Here is a 22,038-nt window from a genome sequence, read left to right as displayed (position 1 = left end):
GCAGCGCGGGAGAGGAACAAGGAAGGGAAAGCGGGCGGGCGGCTTTTCCAGTTTGGTGTCGCGGTACCGATTCAACGATATCCAATCCAATCCAACCAATTGTCCTGCGCTTCAAGAACTCAAGTCACTTTTAGTAGTATTCCAATGAAAGACCGAGGGAACTAGAAGAATGGGATTGAATTTAGGCCCATCACGACCACTTTGTAAGAAGGAGAAGTACAAGGGTCGTCTTAGCGACAATGGCGGGTCTCAGGTACTCCTCGAGTACAGCCACCCACCGTTGGACGACGGCTGTGAGGTGTTGAATCATTTTGGCAAGACAACCCTAGGATTCCTTCCACTGACGGCGATTATTATTAGATTCTCGACAGTCTACCCATTCCTGACGAACATGAATCCCTCATCCCACCTCTCTATCAGCCCCAAAAGCAAGAGAGTCGAGACTCGGGGCAGCAGAAGAGAAGGTTCGGTCTGAATTCAGAGTTCGGTATTATTAGCTGCTACACGTACTCTACTCTGGGTGACCGTTTTGGCCAGACTTGACCCGTGGACGGTACTCTGGTTTCAGGGTATGCACTCCCACAAGACGGGCTTCTTGGCTGGTAGTAGCAGTAGTGGTGGTTTCTTTCATTCAACCACATGACCTTCTGCATACTACCACTCAGCCATGAGAGCGTCGTTGCGTCCCTACACCTTTCTATTTCCTAGACTGACGAGAGCGTAGGCGGCGGCCAGAGTCTTTGTCTTTGAGACATACCCTCAAGGTACAAGGGCTCGTGGCATACCATACCATTAGCAATAATTGTAATTACGCAAGTCTTGCCTCTCCGGGGAAGTGCTCCTCTCCCCTACAGAGCCAGCCAGCCAGCCAGCAGGCACAAGGCCTGGCGAAGAATCAACCAAGGACTCTAGACTGGAGGAGGCCTAATTTTGGCTGTCGCCGTTCATTTGGATACATGAACTGTACTGCTGCAACCCAAGCCAAATTAGCGGGCGGGAAGTACAGACAGATGGCACCCAGCAAGCAAGAACAGACTGCAAACCCTCCACACCCCCTGCCCGCTAGTCCAGGTTGCGTTTTGCGAAACCTGCAAGATTCTATTTTTAAAAAAGACGGCGCTACCGCTGGCGAATCACAGCCCGCCACCCAAATTTGGACTCTGCAGCTGATAATTTCGCAAATGCCAATCATCTTCGCCGCCGCCGTGGATGCGCCGGCTTGGTATTCGTACGGCAGGCGGCGAACTGGATGCATTGGGATGCGAACCTGGCCTTTCAGGCTGGTGGCAATCTTTTCGAATGAGCCTCAACACACGATCCAGAAACGTCCAGCTGTTGGTAACTTAAGTGGCATACCCAATAACTTACGGAATTCCCACCTGGCAAGTTCCGGCACGTATACGCACCACCCCAAGACTCCTCACCATTCCCACGCTATCTAGATTACTGTACGGCTGAGCCCATCGCCGCCGTTGCAGACTGTGCCAGTGCGTCTAGCCCCTCCGCTTCCTAAAGATCAAATAGTCGCTTTTGGGACCTTTTAACGTGCCGTCGGCCTCACACTTGTCAACAGCATCAGCTGGGTGTCGCTATTCGCCCTGTGCGCTGATATAGCCGTGTCCCGCTACATATAGCAATAGCAACCCGGTGGTTGTCCATATTCCGCATTGGCAATTTGCATGTTGATTCCCGCTTCACCCGGCCAATTGGTATTTGTTTGTTTGGCGGACTATATCTATATCCATCATGTTATTACCTTATTCCTCGAAGACTATTCTTGTCAGCTCAAGCCTATTACTTCCTCGTCGCCCAACTCTCGTTCGCGCCGAGCCAGGGACCCCGGGACGGTCGCAAGCGACCACCACATAAACGCGCTTCTCTGATCGCACGACTCGTTGCTGCCTGGGTATACTCTTTGCCTACGGGATGAAACCAAACAGGATCCCTTCTGCAAGTCCAAGGAATCAATCCTTTTGGTCAACCGGGTTAGGCGGGCTTGTACCCTCTTCCGTTTCCTTTCAGCCTCATTGTTCCATTGCCAGTTACCACCGGTGCGGATTGTTTGAAACGGCCACTAGTCAGCTTCCCCAATGAGCCTCGACGGCCTGCGAGGACAAGAACTCCAAGCATGGCACACAGACGCCAACCACCCTCCCAGCAGCTAGGTACACGATCTCACACTCGTCTTCCGCGTCTAATTGTGGCTACTTTTATATACGTATGTAGTCAGATTCTAGCTGCTTCCGAAAGTGATGTTGGCTGTTGCCCCGTGGACGAGGCTCACGTGGAGATCCGCTTGGTCGCTCAAGTGACATCGTCAGGCAGACTGGGTTGTTTTACCTTCATGGCAGTCGTGTCTCAAATTCAGATTGTAGGAGCCGCATTTCAACTAACCCCTGCCTCAAGACTACGTTGATATCCTGTTGAGAAGCGCAACCACGGCCCATCAGCGAAATACAATTCACAGTATCCGCAACTAACCAACTGCACGAAAAGCGCATCTCATCAGCATTTCGTCGGCAACCGTCAATTGTTGCCCAATAGAGCAATTCCAGCGTGCGCATTGTTTCAGTTTCCCGTCAAGTCCTTTCATCAAATCCACGTCAACCTCCTCCTGACAATCACGTCTCCTCTTTTGAAGTTTTGACACACGCGCCCACAGCCATTTGCCATGCGCTGTCAGTTGTGTCAGCCACGCCTCGCAGCCTCTTGTCTGCCATGGGGAAACAACGGCTTTTCTTTTGAGCATGGAGCATCTCTCGAACTTGCGCGGTGCTAAGCCTCGCTGGCTTGCAGGCTTGTTACCACTACCAAATCCACTCGACGATTCTCCGAGGTGGAGATTGGAAGTTTGTACTTCAGCTGTAGGTCGCATCGAAATGGCATGGTCCAGCAATGGTCGTTTGGATGTGGGCCATAGGCTAATTCTGGCGCCGGTGCTTGGCGGATTCTGAAACACGGAGTTGGTTGCTCATCATCCCCTCCCCTGGCCAGAACTGGCTTGCAGCTGCAGCGCGGCACTCTAACCACTCTACCCTGCTAGCCTCTCTAGCCTCTCTGCTCTCTGCTCGGTGCTCAAGTGCTCTCTGCCTCTGGGAATTCAGCACTCAAGTCACAAGTCGACCTCCTCTTTTCCCTCCCATCTACGGCCTTGACCGCAATATGGCTCCAACTTTCATCCATGCTCGGCAAAGGAGATACGTAAGCTAAGCACCCACCTACGCAGAGCAAATATGCGTGTGACGGAATACACGTGCATCACAATAGTTGTGGACGATGCTCCAAAACGACATGCTCATGCGGCCACCGGCCCAGATGATCTGCCCACCATCCGCACATAATATTTGCCCATTCGCATGATATGTGTTGCTGGGGGGCTAGCTTTCGCGTGTTCCGTTGATCAAGGATGGATCTACTTCAATTATGCGACCTGATCACCGATCGCCAGTAGCCGGCCCAATGGCCTTTTTTAATGCCATTCACCGCAAACATGCCCTCCAGCAAATCAAAAGCAGAGGCTGTTCGTCGATCAGCTCAAGTAGCCGTCTATTAACAATGACCAGCAACACGTGTATACTAGGGCCAGACCTAGGTAAGCTTGCGATTTTCTGTGGCCAGGCTAACGTTGATGACTCCCTTAACCGGCACATAACCGTGGCCGTTGTTGGAATCCCAAATATGTCCAAATGTATATTTTTAAATGTCGCGTGGCTCAGGTTGCTGCTGCTCCACATCCGCTGCGTAACTTATCCAGCTTGCTCTATAGCATCCACCCCGTGATCTTGATCTTTAAGTGAAAGGAGGGGGAAGAAAAGTCGTATCACAAAACGGACTATGGAACCTGACCAAGTCTGAGAAAACGGCTTCGTTAGTTCACGTGGAGAGTCGAGAGAGAGCAACGGACGGAGCTCCGTGCACGGCGGGTTGTTCCCATAGCCCGGTTCCACCTCAGACGCCGTCGCTGGCAAGGCCTCCTTGCTGAACTAGCAGTGGTCCGCCGGCTCCGGGGTAGCAGTCATCGTACACGAAGGTCACATCGTGTTCGTGATCATGTCCTGTTTCGGCGTACCCGTTCCATGGCAATAGCAGCCGCCCCGACCTTACTCTATCGTTGCAAAATACCACGATATCTAGATATCAAGATATGTAGTAATCGCTTCGGTCCTTCTTGTGTGGTCCAGTATTAATTCTTGGTCGCGAGCCACCTGCGACATCAACACGGACAGTGATGGCGAGCTCTTTGGACTATTACGACCAAAGTTCTTCTTTCGTGGTGATGCTATTCCATGCTGGATGATATAACTCTATTTTCGAATACACTACGAGTTGCAATGCTCCGCTGCCTTGGCGACATAGATCCTGTTATGTTATATGTCTTCCAAGCACCGTGTTTGCTATTGACTACCGCCGGCTGGTCCGTCCATTAGATATAAGACTGGGAATCCAGTTCACACGAAAGGGGTACTTTAACATCTTCCAATACCGCAAGTTCAAGACAGCGGCGCTTGAGACGAGTTTTTTTTTTTTTTTTTTTTTTTTTTTTTTTTTAAGATATCACATCCCCTTGTTTTCTCACTCTTCACACTCATCAACCGGATCTTTCGATCGCTGAAGCCGGATATATTACTATCGGCGATAACACAATCACATAAATAATGAGCTTTATTCAATGAGGGGTCTTAAAATTTATCGGAATCGGCAAGTGTCGCAGGCTTCTTCTTCATTGCTTAGCTGCGCAGAAAATTTCGGTCTATGTGGATTGCAGTAGCCCCATACTCGCCGCCCGCAATGTTTACCTAAGGATCGAATCAATCCCGTTGCCTATGAAGGCGACGATGCCATCCAAAAAACACTCCGTATCCTGGTCCTTTTTCTTCTTCGAAACATGCAAATGTTGCGCACATGTCTAGCCATATTCAATCCTGATCCAACCAATCACGATTTGCTCGCTCCAGAAGTCCTGCAGACTTTATATTAGAAAGGATCCTTAGCCTCCCAACGGCATGGTGATGGCGTTTGATCTTCGCCCACCAGGCCCAGGCACGAGGCCGTGCTTGAGGCCGTGCAGCTCCAAAGGGAATAGGAAAAGCACTTCCTTACGGCAGTATGAACACTAGATCTGAAGTGACTCCTCCCTGCACCCGGCGCGGCTGATAAATATAAACGTGAAATGTTTGCGTTGATCTAAATAAAGGGGAAACGGCGTAACATGAAATATCCAAGATTGCGGAGCTTCGGGGACTTTGGAACTTGGTTAACATGCAATGCGCTAACACTTTCTGGCTGATGCTTGCACGGAGGACCAATACCGGCACGGTGGTTCTGCTATTATCTCGACATGGTAACAGACTTCGCAGCATGGGGTCTTGTCGAATCTCAAAGAGTGATAGTCAGACAGAGCCGGCCTGCCGGTATATTGTTGGTCGGGGGTGAATCATATGTTCAGCCCTGATACGTCTGTCGGCTGACCTGCTCACGCCTTACATCGTGAAATTTCTTTGATTTGCGAGTACTTAGAAAAAGCTGGCGAGACGGCTGTATTTAGGCGTGCTATCAGGTTCTGCTGCCCTGCTCTCCATACAGTCTCGGTTAAGGATGCGGTTTCATCTCTGATTAGTGGACCGATACCCCAGAACATTTTCACATTAACAACTTGATATTCTGTCACATATAGGATTTTTATATATCTTTGGAGTGTTGGTTGCCAGCCATCTTCTTACATCGTGTTTGTTTGTGAGCCATTGTGCCTAGCTGGAAGAAGTGGATTTGAAACTTGATCGTCCACCCCAAGATCCCCATCAGGAAAGCCAATCGGCCAGCCCCCTCCTGAGTTGATGAGTGAGGACTAGTAATGATGCAATAACTCGTACTGTATGTTGGCGGCTTCCTGGTTGGCCAATGCTGTGCATATGTCAGCGTGCAGCACGATATCCGAGCTCGACCCCACGCAACACAGCACGAGTTGCTCTTCCGACGGGCCAGTAGGAGCTGGGCACCTTGCAGATGCGCCTTGGACGAGGCGTTTGGCTTGGGCCGACTTCTGCACGAGTGTGTCCGGCGCACTACCCGAGAGGTTCGATATCACGCAAGCTGCCGCCAACAGGGGGGGTACAGGACTCTCAATGGAAGAACAATTATTGTCACAACAGTTGAAGATCAATAAACAGAAGGCAGCTAGCTGGTGGACAAGTCACCCACAAGAAAAACTCAGCATCACGTACATGTAATACCACAACGACGTTGCAAAGCCATGCATCGCGTGTGCATAAAGTCTCCATATGGCCACGCCATAACCACCCAGTCCCAGTCCCGGCGGTGGTGGTAAGTGGAGTGGGGGACGGTGACATATTCAGCCAAATGCATCGAGACCAGGCTCTTTTAGCGATCTCTTAGGCTCAATTTCTGCGAGTAGCTGCCCGCCATCATCGAAGTTAAGTGGTCCATCCCCATAGCACCCAGCATGGCAGGTGCTGAGTGGTAGTCGTCGACCGGGGGAGATTAATGGGTTGTCCAGCAAGCCAGTCAGGTCCCGTCAACTCTCACCATGAGTCCATGAGTCGGAAACCCAACCTTGCATACTCACAATCAAACAGAAGCATGGAGAGAGGTACATGAGAGACATAGAGACGCCTCACCCATTGGGCGTACCACCACCCAACCAAACCTGTAGCGAGATGCCCTTGCCTAATTGAAGGTGAAGCTTAAAAGGATTTTAGTCTAAAGAGAAGCCGAGAGGAGGAGGGCAGGAGGGAAAAGGTGACCGCTGTAGAGAATAACCCCTCCCTCACTCGGCCAGTCCACCTGCATCCGTCTCATACATCGTATCTAGATCACAGACGGGGAGGAGAGAAAGAGACCAACTCTTCAAAACCTCATGCTCGATCGAACGACCCGAGCGCAGTGAACGAGAGAATCCGTCACCGTCGCGCTGCCGTCCGTCCCCTTGTCATGACATTATGACACTCTGACTACACCTTGTCAACGAACAGACCCCTTTCATACCTACCTAATCCTGCGACTGCTGGCTGCATACTCGGGATTTTCCTGTCGAATGGGATAATTTAACCAGGCTCGCTTCTGGTCAGTCTGCTCAACCAGGTCAAAACCATCCCCTATCTCACCGGTGTCGACAAGACAAACACAAGATATCCCTTTCTTGTTCGTCCCTCTCGACGTGCGTGAACCGTCTTGACCTTCTTTCTTTACCTTACCAACCCTTCCGACCCGTGCATGGCTAGCGGGTGACAACGAGGCGACAGACAGCGTCAAGGCTTTTTTGTTTTTACTTATTTTCGCCCGTAAAATCTCGTCGCTCCCTCTCCGGGTGCATACCCACACGGACAACGCCTACATATTATATTACCTATCCGCTGAAGCACTTACCACCGAGGCAGGCCTGAGCCCCCCATTCTCCATGGATGTTCTAGCCGCAACCACCAAAACCCCGAAAGCTCGAGCATTGACAGAGAACCGCAAACTCCACTAATTAGCCCGAATAATAATAAGAATCCTAGGAGCAGATATTAGGAATCCACGGCGGTAAATTCGAGCTCATTTGAGAGTCTGGATGAGAGAAAAGCAGAGGCAGAAAGGCATAAGGCCAGAGAGAAAAAGAGGACCGGGGGTGCACTGAGACTGGAGCGCCAACGGAGAACAGTGCACACAGCAGAATCATGGCAGAGACCAGTGAGACATCTGATACCGCTAAAGCTTCAGCTGCAGCGGTCTTGACCAGCAATGCCACCACGCCTGTCACTGTCAACCCGTCGGTAGACAGCGAACAGCCCCCATTTTCATCATTGCCTACCACCACAAACGCTACCACGTCGCCCACATCGCCCACATCGCCAACACCCTCGTCGGACGCGCCAAATCACCGCAACAATTATCATGACCATCGGCAAAGCCACAACCCATCCAAGTTGCCAGCATTTCGTTTCACCGACCTGAAAAAGAAAGCTTGGGACATCCATCACTGTTGCACGGCATCCCGTCACCTGTCACTCCGGGCGATACCGAGACAGAGACTCAGAGTCAATCGACTTCCAACGCGTTTGACAGAGTACGAGACAATCCTTCTGTTACTACTCCTGTCTCACCCGAGCAATTGCCCGCTTCCCCAGACGCGGACCCCGACGATTTGCAGATTTCAACATTCCAGACGATAGCGACCAACTCCACTGTGCAAGGGCAAGGCGCGACAACCACAATTGACGCGCGACACAGCCAGCTGCCGGATCCGGTGCCTTCAACTGAACTTGACTCTGCAAATGCGGACCAATTGAAGACCACCACAACATCGCAGCCGTCGACTACTGACGACATCAAATCACCATTATCTACTACCACTGACTCCACTGATACGATCGTGGCTTCCCGACCGCAGAAACGCCGCGCGCCAACATCTACCAGCGCCCTAGAATCCGTATCTAGTTCGCGCCAGGCGCTGGGTGCGCATCAACGGTTTAATTCGGCAGAGGGCAGCACTCGGAGTCCTGCGGGCGACGTCTCACAGGACTGGGCGCAAGGCCAGAGGGAGCTCATACTCCCCAAGACTGTCCAAAAGACATCGACGTCTGAGGAGAGGAGGACGTCCGTCACTAGACGACCGCCTGTATCCTACAAACCACCAGCATCAGCCGCCAAGGCCACCAAAGCTGCCAAAGCTCCCAACACATCCCCGGGAGGCTCGACGTCCATCCCGCCAATTCGGTCCTTTAGATCATCCGGCTCAAGGCGGAGTTTCGGCATCGACATGAATTTCACATCACCTCGTTACGACGACGCCAGAGGCGGCGATTCCAATCACCGCGACAGAACGCTTAGGGCCTTGGAGGGAAGGCAAGACGACGATACGGTGCGCTGGGCACCACAACGTTCCACGACAGATCGGACAGACGCAGACGACGATAGTGGCGACGTCTTCCTTAAGATGGCACGGGAGGAACCAGAGTCAAATGCAGTTGTAAGTGCATAATTTTACTGTCCTGCTGCGATTATGCATGATGCGAATCCCACACGGAAGGATTGTATATGCTATCTAGTACGTACTACTAACTATTACTTAGTCGCGCGTGGTTAAGTCCCATCGTCGGCCGCTATCAGCTGCTGTCCCTTCCTATATACCTCTGTCTCCCCCTCAGTTCTCTAGGCGAATGTCAGACCAGGAAACTTCAAGGAATCGGGCTTATGGCTTAGATCAAATGATGGAGCGAGCGGCTTCACCAAAGCGGATCTTGACATATCGTCAGGACCAAAGTTCAAGCGATACCAAATTTAGAGTAAGCGGCGCTACGTCGCGGCCGCCTCTAACGCCACGAACAATACCAACCCAAGACCTCCTCTCAGAAGCCGGTTCTGCGTATGGTCGCAGGAGGCAGTCGGTAGCAGAGTCGGCTGCTGGCGCCCCCGCACGTGTGTCTTCCCTCAAACAGCCCGCTTTATCCTCATACAACACTGGCCGCGCATACAACTCATCGCCGCTTGTATCCCAGAAACAAGAAGCTCAGCCTGGGGATATCCAGACCGAATCGTCAACGTCAACCGCAGCACCGTCTACCGTATGGGACGAGCTTGATGAGCTTAAATCCCGCATCCACCGTCTCGAGCTAACAGGCAAGATCCCCCCAACATCCGGGGCCGCCATGTCGCGTGCCTCGGACGATAGGCCACCGACGGCCACCACCAATGCGACCACCATGTCGGCATCACCTAAACGCGGCTCGAACAACGGAGGGCAACAAAATGATGCCTCCAGCAGTGTTTCTACATCACAAAGAGAGGGCCACCCGCTGCTTCAGTCGGCCTTGGGCAAATCGAAGCCATTCCTCGCTCTCGAAGTCTTCGGCGCCCTCGAGGCTGCAGCCACTGATGCGCAGGCCCTATCGACCATGATCGGTGCCGCCGGTCAGCCAGGCCCCTTGTCCAGCGGCACATCGAACACGGGTGCTGGCATGGCGGTCACCAACCGCCAGTTGAGGCGGAAAGCAGACAGCATCTGCCGGAGTCTAACAGAGCTGTGCCTGGCCCTCAGCGAAGGGCAAGCACAGTCCAAGCAGCAAGCACAGCAACCTACGACAACGCCACCCGCGGAGCCGGAAACGCCTGCGAGTCCAACAATTCGATTTACTGGTATGGCGAGCCCAGCAGTTCCCAAATTCACCGGAGTCGCGGCCCAGCGTCGGCCGAATGCGGCCATCAATGAGCGAAGCCCGCATTCCCTAGTCACGAGCCCGAGGGCCATGTCTCGCCTCGAAGAGAGACGCAACAGCATGATGCAAGCGAGCAACATGTCAAGCCCCAGCAGGTATTCTTCGAACCTGCCACCTACACCCGTTGAGGCGAGCGGTCGCAGAACCTCGCTTCTGGTCCCCAGAACCCGTAGAGCTGTAACGGAAGAGCCAGAGGAGCAGGCTGGACGCAAGTCGACATTGCTACGAACGCGCCGCTCGGGAACGGAAGAGCCTGAGGAGGCACCGATGCGTTCCACCTCCCTACTTCGGACACGACGCAATGTGGAGTACGAGGACGAGTCGCCTCGGATGAGAGCGCCGTCTCGTGCCATAACCGAAGTCGCCGTGAGCAGAAGTGGGCGAGAATACAGGTCCAACGTCCCGCTACCATCCATCGAGACCAACTTCAGCTCTAACGTACCCATGTCCACAACCGAAATGAGCCCATCGGTTTCTTCCACGTCATTGCCCAGGAAACGATTGAATCCTTCAACGCTTAATACGCGGCTCACGCAGCCGTCGACCTCGAGCGGACTGACCACTCGACGTTATGTCAACGAGAGGGTAACACCTGAACGTGAGCGTGGTGAGCGTGAGACAAACAGCGTGGTGGACAAGCTGGCGGAAGACCGCGGACAACAAAGACCCTACTCGATGGGGCCCATCTCGCAGATAGGCCGAGCCAGGAGCCTGCATACGAGGAGCCGCACGCGCGATAGTATGATGGCGAACAGTCCCACGACGACACAGAACGGGGGGTTCCGATGAGACGATTGCTACGATATGTTACGCTCATGATCTTTGTAACCTATAGACCTGCCATTTGAATTCTTCTGATGATGGCGTTTGCTCTACGCACGAACATGGCATGGTCAGGTGGTTTTCGGAAAACCAAGTTATCACTTCATAATACCCCCATACCTTCTCCCCGGGAACGTTATTATCCTGTCTTTCCGCACAGGAATTTGCCAAAGCGGATTTTTTTTGGCCTGCACCACCATATGATTTTACTTGTATAACATTTTAGCGAGGGCATAGGCGATATTTCTGATTCATCAGGAGGAAGGGGGTTGGCATGGGAAAAACATTAGCCATGGATTGCCAACAAGTAGTCATGCAAACCAACAAAGGAGTTTCTGAAAGGGGAGGGGGATTCAAAAATAAGTATACGTCCATCTCTGGATACGAGGCCCTCGGCAGGGAAGCTGAGGGGGAGGGCGTCTATGAAGCTGTACCATGTAAATATTGGGTCTAGAAAGACCGACAATAATGTATCAATATTCGGGTTATGATGAAAGATGAGAGATGAAAGATGATTCATCGTGAGTGAAAGCTGGAAACGGTTGTTTGTGGCTCCTTTAGTGAGTGACTTTGTCCCGTAGCGGGCCTCGAGAGTGACTCAGGCCGAACTGGTGGGAGGTGGAAATCAAGCGTCCAGAAGTCAAGCGGCAGTGCCCCACCACTTCAGAGCAAACACACAAGTGAACCGCAAATACCGGGACAAGTTCAGGCTCCCAACGATAAATCTCTCGAGGCCAAGAAAGCTGGCGCTCATCAATCGTGCCAGTATTGTTACTTCGTTGCCTGCTTTGATTCGGTCCAGCAAGAGCATCGTCGACACTGGACGCAACATCCTCATCAGAAGAAGCAGCAGCAATTGGAGGAAAACACGCACCATGGCTGACGGCAACATCGATAACAATACTGCCGAGAGGCTGGAGGACCTCGCCCTTCAAGGGGGTCGCCGAGGCGGCGGCGGCGGCGGCGGTGACGGTGGCAGAGGGGGCAAACGGGGCAAACGAGGCGGCGGCGGTGACGGTGGTGGCCAGGCTCCGGATCGCGATATCTTGCTCAGCAAGGCGCTCTCGGCCCTGTTGAGGCATAAGGCCAGCGAGGCTGGTATCGAGATGAACGGCGAGGGCTATGCTCGGTTGGATCAAGTTGTAAGTTCTCTTTCACTTCGTCGGGCGATTTAAACATGCCGAAACATGCACCTGGCTTGCCCTTTGTCACTTCTAACCCAAGCCAACTATCCAGTTCCAATGGCCACGGATCCGCTCCCTCAAGCCGACCCTGGCCGAGATCCAAAGGTCGAACGGGACAACGCCAAGAAGCGTTTCACCCTGAAGCCCGTCTCGGAGAGCGACGCCGACTCGACGGACCCCAAGGACTGGCTCATCCGCGCCAACCAGGGCCACAGCATCGAGCTGGCGAGCGAGGCCCTGCACGCGCCCATCACGCTCGAGGCCGCCAACGTGCCCGTCGTCGTCGTCCACGGCACCTACTTCGCCTTCTGGCCTTCCATTGTCGAGAGCGGCGGCCTCAAGAAGATGGGTCGCACTCACGTCCACTTCGGCACCGGTCTGCCCGAGGACGGTAACCCTTCTACCGCTACTAGCAGCAAAGGGCCGCAACAGGCCCAGGTTCACGACGCTGGCGACGAGACAGCGGCCGCCCCCGAAAAGGAGGAGCGGCACGGAAAGCCCAAAGTCATCAGCGGCATGCGCGCCGATGCCGAGCTCCTGATGTTCGTGGACGTCGAGGCCAGTCTGCGCAACGGGGACATGAAGTGGTGGCTGAGCTCCAACGGCGTCGTGCTGACCGAGGGGGACGCGGACGGCTGCGTGCCGCTCAAGTACTTCAAGGAGGTGCGCGGGCGGAGACAAGGGGTGGGCCTGCTGTGGAAGGACGGCGAGCAGGTGGCCGATCTCCCCGAGGGCATCACGATCCGGACTCCGCAAGGCAAAGAACGCCAAAGGGGTGGCCGAGGCGGCAGGGGCGGTGGTAGAGGTCGCGGCCGGGGCAGGTGATCTGAGTTTGCACATTTCGTAATGGATGGTGATTTGGTCGCTGAAGCCAAGTCTTGATTATATTTCATTGACGAAACCATATCTTTGGGTCCCAAAGAAGACAACAAACGCAAGTCGCAGATCAACCCAGCTTTTTTCTTGCCAGCAACGCGAATAGCGTCATAGGACAGACATAATAAGCAAAGGGTCGAAAGATGAATATTTATATTTTCATTATACCCCTTGGATCTCTAATACCTCATCCCCCCTTTACATAAATAAGTATTGGCTAGAGTTCAAGCAAGTATAAAAGTATGCATGCGCAACTCGAATCTCGCCGTTCCAGAACATACGACTGCCCACATGATAATAATCAATTTCCGCCAGTCGACGTACTCTGTCATGCCCGCTAGCTTGGAAAAGCAAATAATAAAGCGCTGTTGCTATACCCCCCCGTGAGAGTCATCAGTTTCCCTCTTAAACCCGCCTTCGTCTCATCGTTCGTTGTCCATGAAAAGCTGATGCCCGCTTGTAACATAGTCTTCGTCCCATCACCTTCTTTCAGCATCTCGTCGCAGAATAAAGACCCCAAGCGATTATTCTTTTACGAGGATTCACATACACACGAGAATAACTGCCATTTTCATTAAACTTGGTCATCCCCCGCCACAGACTCGTACCCACCCCGCCTCCTGCCCCCGGAAGCAAGCCCAGCATCCATCAGGGCTGGGCTTTCGTAGACGTCGGTCCAGTTGATCTTGCGTCCGCCGATCATGGCCTCGCCCGTCTCGCGGCGGCCGAACACGGGCGCCGGGTCGCACCAGAAGTCCTTGCAGTTCTGCATGTAGCCCTTGGAATAGGGGTTCTTCTTGTTCTTGCGCTTGTTCTTGCCATGGCCACTGGTCGCGGCGCCCCGACCCGTCGCCGTCTCGATAAAAGTATCGACGCCCAAGATGCGGCTCCACTGTTTCAGGAACCCTTGCTTGTGGCGATGGCCGGGCGCACCGTGGGGGCGGTTGCCCAGCGGATCGTCCGCCGCGCTGGGCGGCGCACCGGCGTCGGGATGGTTGGGATCGAGCGGGGCGCCCGTGGACGTGAAGCCCTGGGTCATGTTCGCCGAGACGCCGTCGCTAATGCCGTACATGTTCTCGTAGGTCGTCATGGCGCGGGCGACTTGCACAAACTGCACAAAGAGGAGCATGCCGACCCACGTCAGCTGCAGAGAAGCCCAGATACCTAGCAAAACAGTATAGGGATCTGCGTTGATGACCTTGCACACACCCTCCGAAAAGAACGTGCACTTGTCCGAGGCAGAGGATTTCAACATCGAGAAATAGCCGTAAAGCAGCCAGTCGAAGGCCAGGATGCCCAGGGTTAGAGTCACAAGGTAGAGGAAGAAGTGCCGATGGTTGTTAACGCCAACACAGTTGTTGACCCAGGGGCAGTGGTGGTCGTGCTTAGCGATACAGCGCTGGCACTTCTTGCAGTGCTTGCTCCGCAGAGGCGTCCTGATCATGCAAGAAACACAGAAGTTAGCCTCGTCAAACTTCCATAAGCTTAAGAGCTCGTCAATCACGGCCTTTTGCTCCGCGATCCCATTCAACTTCGGAACATATCCCGGGTCGAAAACCATGCACGAAGCGTAGAAGTACACAATCAAGCCGAAGAAACCGGCGAAGATGACGTTGAGGAAGAAGTGGTCGGAGAATGTAGCTGGCAGGACAGACCACACCCAACCTAGACCGACCAGGAAGAGTGACGCGGCAAAGATGCCCGTTAGCCATGGCTGCGCGACAGGTTAGTAAAAGTGTTTTTTTTGACTCTGTAATAGGGGTAACACATACGGTCTTGTGAAGATGTCTCATATCTGGCGGGCCATATTCGATGACCTGGTTAGTAACCCATTGGAATCCAAAGCCAAGCGCAATAGCGATTGGCAAAGACAAGATGATGGGCAGGTAGGCCAGCACCAGCATCTCTGTCCAGAGCATGGCGACTGGCAAGACGAAGAGGAAGCGGTTCATGAATGTGCGCTTGTCCTGGAGGAAGTAGGATGCGCCAGGCCACCAGGGTATCGCGGCGTGGCCATCTTCGGTGTAGCCGCACTCCTTGAGGGCACGATGCCAGGCGTTGACGGTGTTGAGGTCCTGCGCCGTTATGGCGGGAGTCTTGCCTGTGTCCGTCTTCGCAAAGCGATCGGCGCCGTACTCGATAATCTTCAGGATGCAGGGCGGCGACCCCTTGACCAGCGCCCAGTGCAGCGCCGTGAACCCCTGCTCGTCTTTGGCGTGGACGCTCGCGCCCCATCGGAGTAGCAAATCCACACACAGGGAAATCCCTTATACGCCGCCCACATGAGCGCCGTGTGGCCATAGCTATCGACGACATCAACAGGGATGCCTTGGTGGAGCAGCAGCGTGATCAATAGTATGTTTCCACCAAAGGTCGAGATATGGAGGGTATTGTAGCCTTGTGAATCGGTGATGAGAGGATCGGCGCCGTGCTGCAGGAGGAGGTTGACGGTGTAGTAGTTGGAGCGCTGGGCGGCCCACTGCAGAGGGGTCGCGACCGACTCGCCGCCTTTTTTGTTGATGTCGGCTCCTTTGTCAAGTAGGAATTTCACCATTCCATACTGGTTGTTAATGGCAGCCCAATGCAATGGCGTGATGCCCTCGTCATCGGTGTAGGTGGCATCGTAGTCGCTCTGCTCGAATAGCTTCTCCATGGCAGGTATATCTCCTACTCTTGCTATTTGCATAATCTGTGGCTCTGACGGGGAAGTGTTCCCCGGCATGCTCCCCATCTCGACATCTTCTGCGTTGACCTTGGGAGCGGCGGCGGTGGCCTTGGATGCCGGCTGTATCGGCATGCCGCCGGTCGAGTTGCCGTTGGATTGCGACATCAGCGCCGTCCAGTCAGTAAATTGGTGCCTCGATGTGTTGTGCGAGGAGGATTGATCGTGGGTTTCCCTTGGATAGGAGAGAGGAAGACGTCGGTAGGAGAGGTAGTTTTAGGGACAGCCGACCATCCGGGCTCGAAACGGAGTCTCTGTCGCGTGGCTGCGCTGCGCTGCGGCAACACGGCAAGACGGGATGACACCACGCCCACTGGAGCAAGCCTGATAGGTGACGCGGAAGAGAGAATTAGAAGCGGAGAGATTGGAGGTTTCCGCGCCGGGGTATTGAAATTCGAATCGAGGCCTCAAAGAAGTTTGCAATTGCTCTCGATGCGCTTGCCAGACACGAGCGAGTTGGTCAGCGTCCGAAAGTTCCCATCCACGAATCCAGGGCGTCTGAGCCACGGCTAGTGCTACCATCGACAATCTGCATAGCGACCCGCCATTGGCTCGAAACACCCCGGCCGACCAGGGTGGTTTAAAGTGGTGTACGTGTAGTTGTCAATTGTCGCTTGTCAGACAGAAGCCTCGAGCTTGCTGCTTGGCAACAACCACCGTCATTGGTGCTAAGGGACTGGGCATCGCATAGCGCACGCAAGGCTCCGGATATAAGGCCACAATCTTTCGAGAAACTTCCCCTACTTTTTGGTACCGGCCACCGACCCTTCCTCACGAAGCATCCGACTTCCAACGTCACGATGCCGACCGCCATGGAGCAATTAATCGAGTACATCGAGTACATCCTGACGCCTTCGTCCCCCGTCTTCATCGTCGGCGCCCTGATCGTCTTCCTTGTGCCCATCATTGTCCACATCTTTGTGAGCCGCGCGACACCGTACACGAACCTCCCCTCCATCGTCCTCGTTGGTCCCCCGGGTGCTGGCAAGACGTCCTTGCAGACCCTGCTCGAGCGCGGAGATGTCGCGCCCTCCACCCACAGCTCGCAGGTCCCCCAGTCGATCGAATTGACCGCCTCGGTCGACCAACACCTGTCGTTTCGCGAGGCCGTCAAGGACGATGCGCCCGGCGAGCACAAGAAGTTCCTGCTCGTCGATACCCCAGGCCACGGAAAGCTGCGCAACTTCGCCATGGACAGCCTCGTGGCCAAGGACGGTCTCCCGCGGAATCGTCTTCATGCTCGACGCCGCCACGCTGGACGAGAACCTCGCCGCCACGGCCAACTACCTCTACGAAGTTCTCCTGGCCCTCCAGAAGCGCGTGAGCTCGTCCAAGACGTCCAAGGCGGTTACTGTTATCAACGTCTTGATCGCCGCCAACAAGTCGGACCTTTTCACGGCTCTGCCCGCCACTTTGGTCAAGAGCAACCTGGAGGCCGAGCTGGGGAGGATACGCAAGAGCCGGAGCAAGGGATTGCTCGCTTCCGGAGTCGGCATAGACGATGTCGACAACGAGGAAAACGATGACTGGCTGGGCGAATACGGGTCGGAGAAGTTCACATTCGGCCAGATGCAAGAGTTCAATCTCGAGGTGGACATTATTGGCGGCAGCGTCAGCGAAGCCAAGGTCGACAAATGGTGGCATTGGGTCTCCGAGCGCCTATAAATCCGAGGCATGGTATGCATCAAGTACCAGGGGTTCCACCGTTGGTCCGCAGTCGACTCGGCTTCGATAAACACACTAATAAATAATGCAATGGGCTGCCGGCCCAGTGTCGGTACCACCAACCATGATCTCTTCGCAAATATTCCCCGGTGATTTATGGATCGAATTGACTATCAACCTGGAGCCGTCGGTGCCGGGATGTAGCACAACGGCCTGCTCGACTTCAGCCATACCTTCACGATGCGTAATTTCTGGCAACCACTCAAAAAGAATAGGAGTCAATGAGCGGTGAAGACGACCTAGGCATATTACTACAACCAGCTTGATCCAGCTACTCAATAATCCTGACATCTGTCTTCGACCACACTACAAGCTATTGTGCAACCGATGACACCAAGTATTTAACCCCTGGCTACGGTGGTCGTACAGCCTCTGCTACCTTTACATTGGAATTGCAGACGTCCTGTGTCCCTTGTTTAGTTGCCGGCTTCCCATGGGTTATTCTAAGAGCGACCAGAGCAGTATACCCCCCTTTCTGGTTTTCAGATGAACAACCATCCACTATCAACTAAAACCCTATGAGGCCTCGACCGGAGATCATGCCACACACTGCCTCCCGAGAGCCTCAAACCGCCTTGGCTTAAACTCGGCCGCAAGCCAGCAAATAAATTTATAAATCACAATGATGCCTGAATCCCTTGAGATCAGGCCGGGGTTGTCGGCTCGGCAGTAGTGTCAGTCTCATGCGAAGTCTATATTACACTATTTAGCCTAAGGGCTGAGCGTTCAACTCCCTCTCAGGTCATTCTTTTATTATTATTAAAGGAATCGACTTTTTTTTTGCATGCAGACGAGCAACAATTTGTAACCTTCGTTTTGCCAGCCACATCGAGCACACTGATGCTTCCGCGGTGTGCAAGGGGCAGACCGACCAATCAAAGAGCTAGCAAAAGTTGCCGGGAAACAACGCTGGGATGGTAGAAAAGCGCATCATGTTTGAGAACAGCGGTTGTCTTGGGTCTGGTCAGACGGCAAGTTTTGCTGATACCATCTTGCCTGATGAGGTAGGCATCTGGTTGCCAGCTCTTATTGGGAGGCGGTTAAGACGTAGAAGCCGGAACTGGCTCGCGTGAGAAGAAGTATCGAGAAATTCTTAATTGCGACTGCTATTTTGTCGTGCTGGGGTTCGGGGCGGTAGAGATCATTCGCTTAGAAACGTAGCAAATATATCGCTGGAGGAATGGGAGTGGGTTTCGACGACTTGCTAAGGTTACGAAGCGCGACCCCTTTCTGGCACCTATTACTTCAGCCTCATACTCTCGAAGTGGGCGGAATTCACGCTCGAGAGCTCGAAGATGGAAATATTAAGCCTCGTTAACTATCAACAACTCTGTTGTTAAATCGTACCTTTAAGTTTGTGTTTTGCTCCTCTGTAATAGAGTGTCGAGGAACGAACACGAAGTAGAGTAATTCCCCCTGGCCGGACAGTCATTTCACAAAAAGAGCCAGAGATAGGGGTTTTGATACAAACAAATACATTACAGTGTATTAGCTGACTCCATAACCATCACTTTCCCCTGATGACGTTGAGTCTATCTCCACTCTTCTCAGTTCAAAAAGTCCTCTCCTCGTCTAGATACGCGAGTTGATCTAATCTACGTAAAAAGCTGGCATGATACCACCACCCTCTCCAAAACGCCTTGGAATCATATGCGTGTATAATCTTCATGTTTCTAGTCCTCATCAATCTTTACTTTTGTGTTTCTTCGTCTCATAAACTTATTTAATTATGCCTTGACCTGCTTCACCATCCAGGTAAGCAGATCGACCTTGGTGACGACAGCCAGGGGCTTGCTGAGAGCATTCTTGTCGGAGCCGTTGGCGGGTTCTGTCACGACGGCGGCGCTGTTCCACTCGAAGAACTTGCTGAGCTCGGTCAGGGGCGTGTTCATGGTAATCTCGACAAACTTCCGGCGCTTGCCGCCCTTGCCCTCGCGGAGGTCCGTCACGACCTCGTCCATGCGGCCAAAGTCGAACATGACCTCTTTGACGGGAGTCTGGCCCGTGGCGCGGCCGCGCGAGAGGTAGCTGAGCAGGTTGCCTAGGGTGACGAGGCCGACCAGCTTACCGCCGGGGCCGTTGAGCACGGGCAGCTGGTCGAAGCCCTTGTCGCGCATCGTCTCGATGGCCTCGGAGCAGAGGCTCGTAGAGAGCACTGAAGTCACGGGCTTGAGGCGGAGCGCGCTGACGGTCGCGCCGGCATAGGGGTCCTTGTCGTCGGTGACGCTCTCCTTGGCGACGGTCTCCTTGGCGGCCTTGTCGGTCTCAGAGAGAAGGTCGTTGGCAGACAGCCAGTCGTCGTCGGCGAACTTGCTGAGGTAACTCCTGATGCTGTCGGGCATGACAACGACAACGACATCGTCCTTGGTAAGCTTCAGGTCCTTGACGGCCTGCAGCATGGCCGACATGGCGCTGCCGGAGCTGCCTCCAACCAGGAGACCTTCCTCGGCAATGAGCCTGCGGGCCAGCTTGAAGCTCTCCACGTCCTCGGTCTTGTACCACTTATCGACGGCCTCGCGCACCAGGACCTCGGGAAGGAAGTCGTAGCCGATACCCTCGACCTTGTAAGGAAGATCGCGGTGCTCCTCGTTCAGGCTCTCGGGGAGGGCCAGGATACTGCCCTGAGGATCGGCGGCCACGATCTTGACGTCGGCCTTGTGCTTCTTCAGGCCCTTAGACAGACCGGTGATGGTGCCGCCCGTGCCGGCGCCGGCCACCAAGCAGGTGACGCGGCCGCCGGTCTGGTGCCAGATCTCCTCGGCGGTGCCGAACTCGTGCGCGAGCGGGTTGTCCTGGTTGGAGTACTGGTCGAGGATGTGGGCGTTGGGGAGCTCCTTGACGAGACGGCGGGCGACGCCGATGTGGCTCTCGGGGGCGTCCCAGGCGGCCTGGGTCGGGGTGCGGATGATGGTGGCGCCCAGGGCGCGCAGGACGCTGACCTTCTCGGCGCTCATCTTCTCGGGCAGGGTGATGATGGTCTTGTAGCCCTTGATGGCGCCGACGAGGGCCAGGCCAATACCCGTGTTGCCGCTGGTGGGCTCGATGAGGGTGTCGCCGGGCTTGATGCGGCCAGAGCGCTCGGCCTCCTCAATCATGCGGAGGGCGATGCGGTCCTTGACGGAGCCGCCGGCATTGAAGAGCTCGACCTTGGCGTAGACTTCGCATTCGATGCCGAGCGACTGGGGGATCTTGTTGAGGCGGACGAGCGGCGTGTTACCGATCAGTTCGGTGGCCGACAGAGCGGTGGCAGGCGGAGGAGGGCGATGGGGCAGCGAGGTTGCGCCGTTGGCGCCGTTAGTGGTGGCCATGGCGAGAAAGGGCAGTCTGTTGATAGTTGTTTTCTGCTTTTTGTTCCGAAGGAGTAGAATAAAGGTGAAGTAGTACCCAGAGCAGGAGATAAAGGCAGGGAGTAGGCGGTATTCTCTGGATGAGGTGAGCACAGCTGAGGAGCAAAGGGAAGAAAGAAAGCGAGAATCAGTCGACTTTTTGTTTTTTCCCGCCCCGCCAAAGCCGAGTTTATGCGAGGAGTTGGACATGCAGGTCTGGAAGGCGAGAAGGGTTCTTTCCTAGTCTTCTAGTATACACATGTCACTTGGTGGGTCATCCCTGTCGCCTCCAGCCCGTATGCTTCCTGGACGACCAACGTTGCGGCAGGGACCGATCAAATCCGATACCCGCGGCGGCTGGCCCAGAGCCGACACTGGATGAGCATCTGTCTTTCTTGTCGGCTGGCAATAGAGCGAGCCATCTTCGCTACGAACTTGAGATACCTCCTACACGTGCATAATTATCGCCCACCCATTTGCCCTTGCTAGAAAACGTGGTTATGCAAACCGGACGCTAAAGACTAACACATACTCCGCTTGTAGACCCTGACAACTCTTGGAAGGGCCGTTGCTCTTAGTAACTGTCAACTGCGAATCCCACTCTGGCTCATCTTCCCAGCAAATCACGCCATACATGTAGGATGCGAGCTTCGAAAGGGCGGTTAACCGGGGCAAAGAGGAGGATTTCTACCAACACTGCCAGGCCCAATAGTCGCAACATGTGATGAACATGCTTCTAGAAATCCGGTGGACTCTGCGTGTAGAAATACGGCCAACATGCAATACGATCCGCTCATCATCGAGCCCAGTATAGTGGACCACCCACCACCTACCCTGGAAGTAAAGTGGCTGGCAGGGTGGCCCGCTAAGCCACAACTTCGCTTTTCGCGCACTGAATTTTCCCAAGTCCACTGTCCAGCCGGTTCCTTCTTTCCTGTTCACAACATAACCAATACGACTTGCGATGCTATCTCTCAACCAACAGCGGCATACCTATGTGAATGCACAAAGCTTCAAACGAAGCTTGTACGTCTCGATACAGAGAACGCATTCCGACGAACAATAGTCACTCGCTAGCAATGGAAAGGGATCGCATGATGTCTTTCCTTGAGTCGCTAAATGCGGTAGACTATTGAGAAGAGGTAGGCACAGAATTCGACCAGGAAGGGTGT

At 54.1% G+C, this 22,038-nt stretch overlaps 5 protein-coding genes across 5 annotated transcripts; 3 read left to right on the top strand and 2 right to left on the bottom strand.

Moving 5' to 3' along the window:
• Positions 1 to 7,673: 7,673 nt before the first annotated feature.
• On the top strand, positions 7,674 to 11,000 carry PG998_002447 (uncharacterized protein; the record flags this gene model as incomplete). The annotated part of the gene is made up of 3 exons (XM_066869265.1): positions 7,674 to 7,769; positions 7,907 to 8,965; positions 9,069 to 11,000. 3 exons carry the CDS (start codon positions 7,674 to 7,676, stop codon positions 10,998 to 11,000), a joined length of 3,087 nt encoding a protein of 1,028 aa, XP_066737680.1.
• A 908-nt stretch (positions 11,001 to 11,908) lies between these two features.
• PG998_002446 (uncharacterized protein) lies at positions 11,909 to 13,042 on the top strand (the record flags this gene model as incomplete). The annotated part of the gene is made up of 2 exons (XM_066869264.1): positions 11,909 to 12,175; positions 12,323 to 13,042. 2 exons carry the CDS (start codon positions 11,909 to 11,911, stop codon positions 13,040 to 13,042), a joined length of 987 nt encoding a protein of 328 aa, XP_066737679.1.
• A 625-nt stretch (positions 13,043 to 13,667) lies between these two features.
• PG998_002445 (Palmitoyltransferase) lies at positions 13,668 to 15,923 on the bottom strand (the record flags this gene model as incomplete). Its single annotated transcript, XM_066869263.1, has 3 exons — positions 13,668 to 14,807; positions 14,866 to 15,294; positions 15,348 to 15,923. The coding sequence occupies 3 exons, from the start codon at positions 15,921 to 15,923 to the stop codon at positions 13,668 to 13,670; spliced, it is 2,145 nt and encodes a 714-aa protein (XP_066737678.1).
• Positions 15,924 to 16,615: 692 nt separating this feature from the next.
• On the top strand, positions 16,616 to 17,480 carry PG998_002444 (uncharacterized protein; the record flags this gene model as incomplete). The annotated part of the gene is given in 2 exon segments (XM_066869262.1): positions 16,616 to 16,966; positions 16,980 to 17,480. 2 exon segments carry the CDS (start codon positions 16,616 to 16,618, stop codon positions 17,478 to 17,480), a joined length of 852 nt encoding a protein of 283 aa, XP_066737677.1.
• Positions 17,481 to 19,267: 1,787 nt separating this feature from the next.
• Positions 19,268 to 20,848, bottom strand: PG998_002443 (cystathionine beta-synthase; the record flags this gene model as incomplete). The annotated part of the gene is made up of 1 exon (XM_066869261.1): positions 19,268 to 20,848. One exon carries the CDS (start codon positions 20,846 to 20,848, stop codon positions 19,268 to 19,270), a length of 1,581 nt encoding a protein of 526 aa, XP_066737676.1.
• Positions 20,849 to 22,038: the final 1,190 nt, after the last annotated feature.

Source organism: Apiospora kogelbergensis (genome assembly GCF_038363985.1).
Source record: "Apiospora kogelbergensis strain CBS 113332 chromosome Unknown utg000001l_segment0_segment0, whole genome shotgun sequence".
NCBI lineage: Eukaryota > Fungi > Ascomycota > Sordariomycetes > Amphisphaeriales > Apiosporaceae > Apiospora > Apiospora kogelbergensis.
This window is presented reverse-complemented; position numbering and strand designations above follow the sequence as displayed.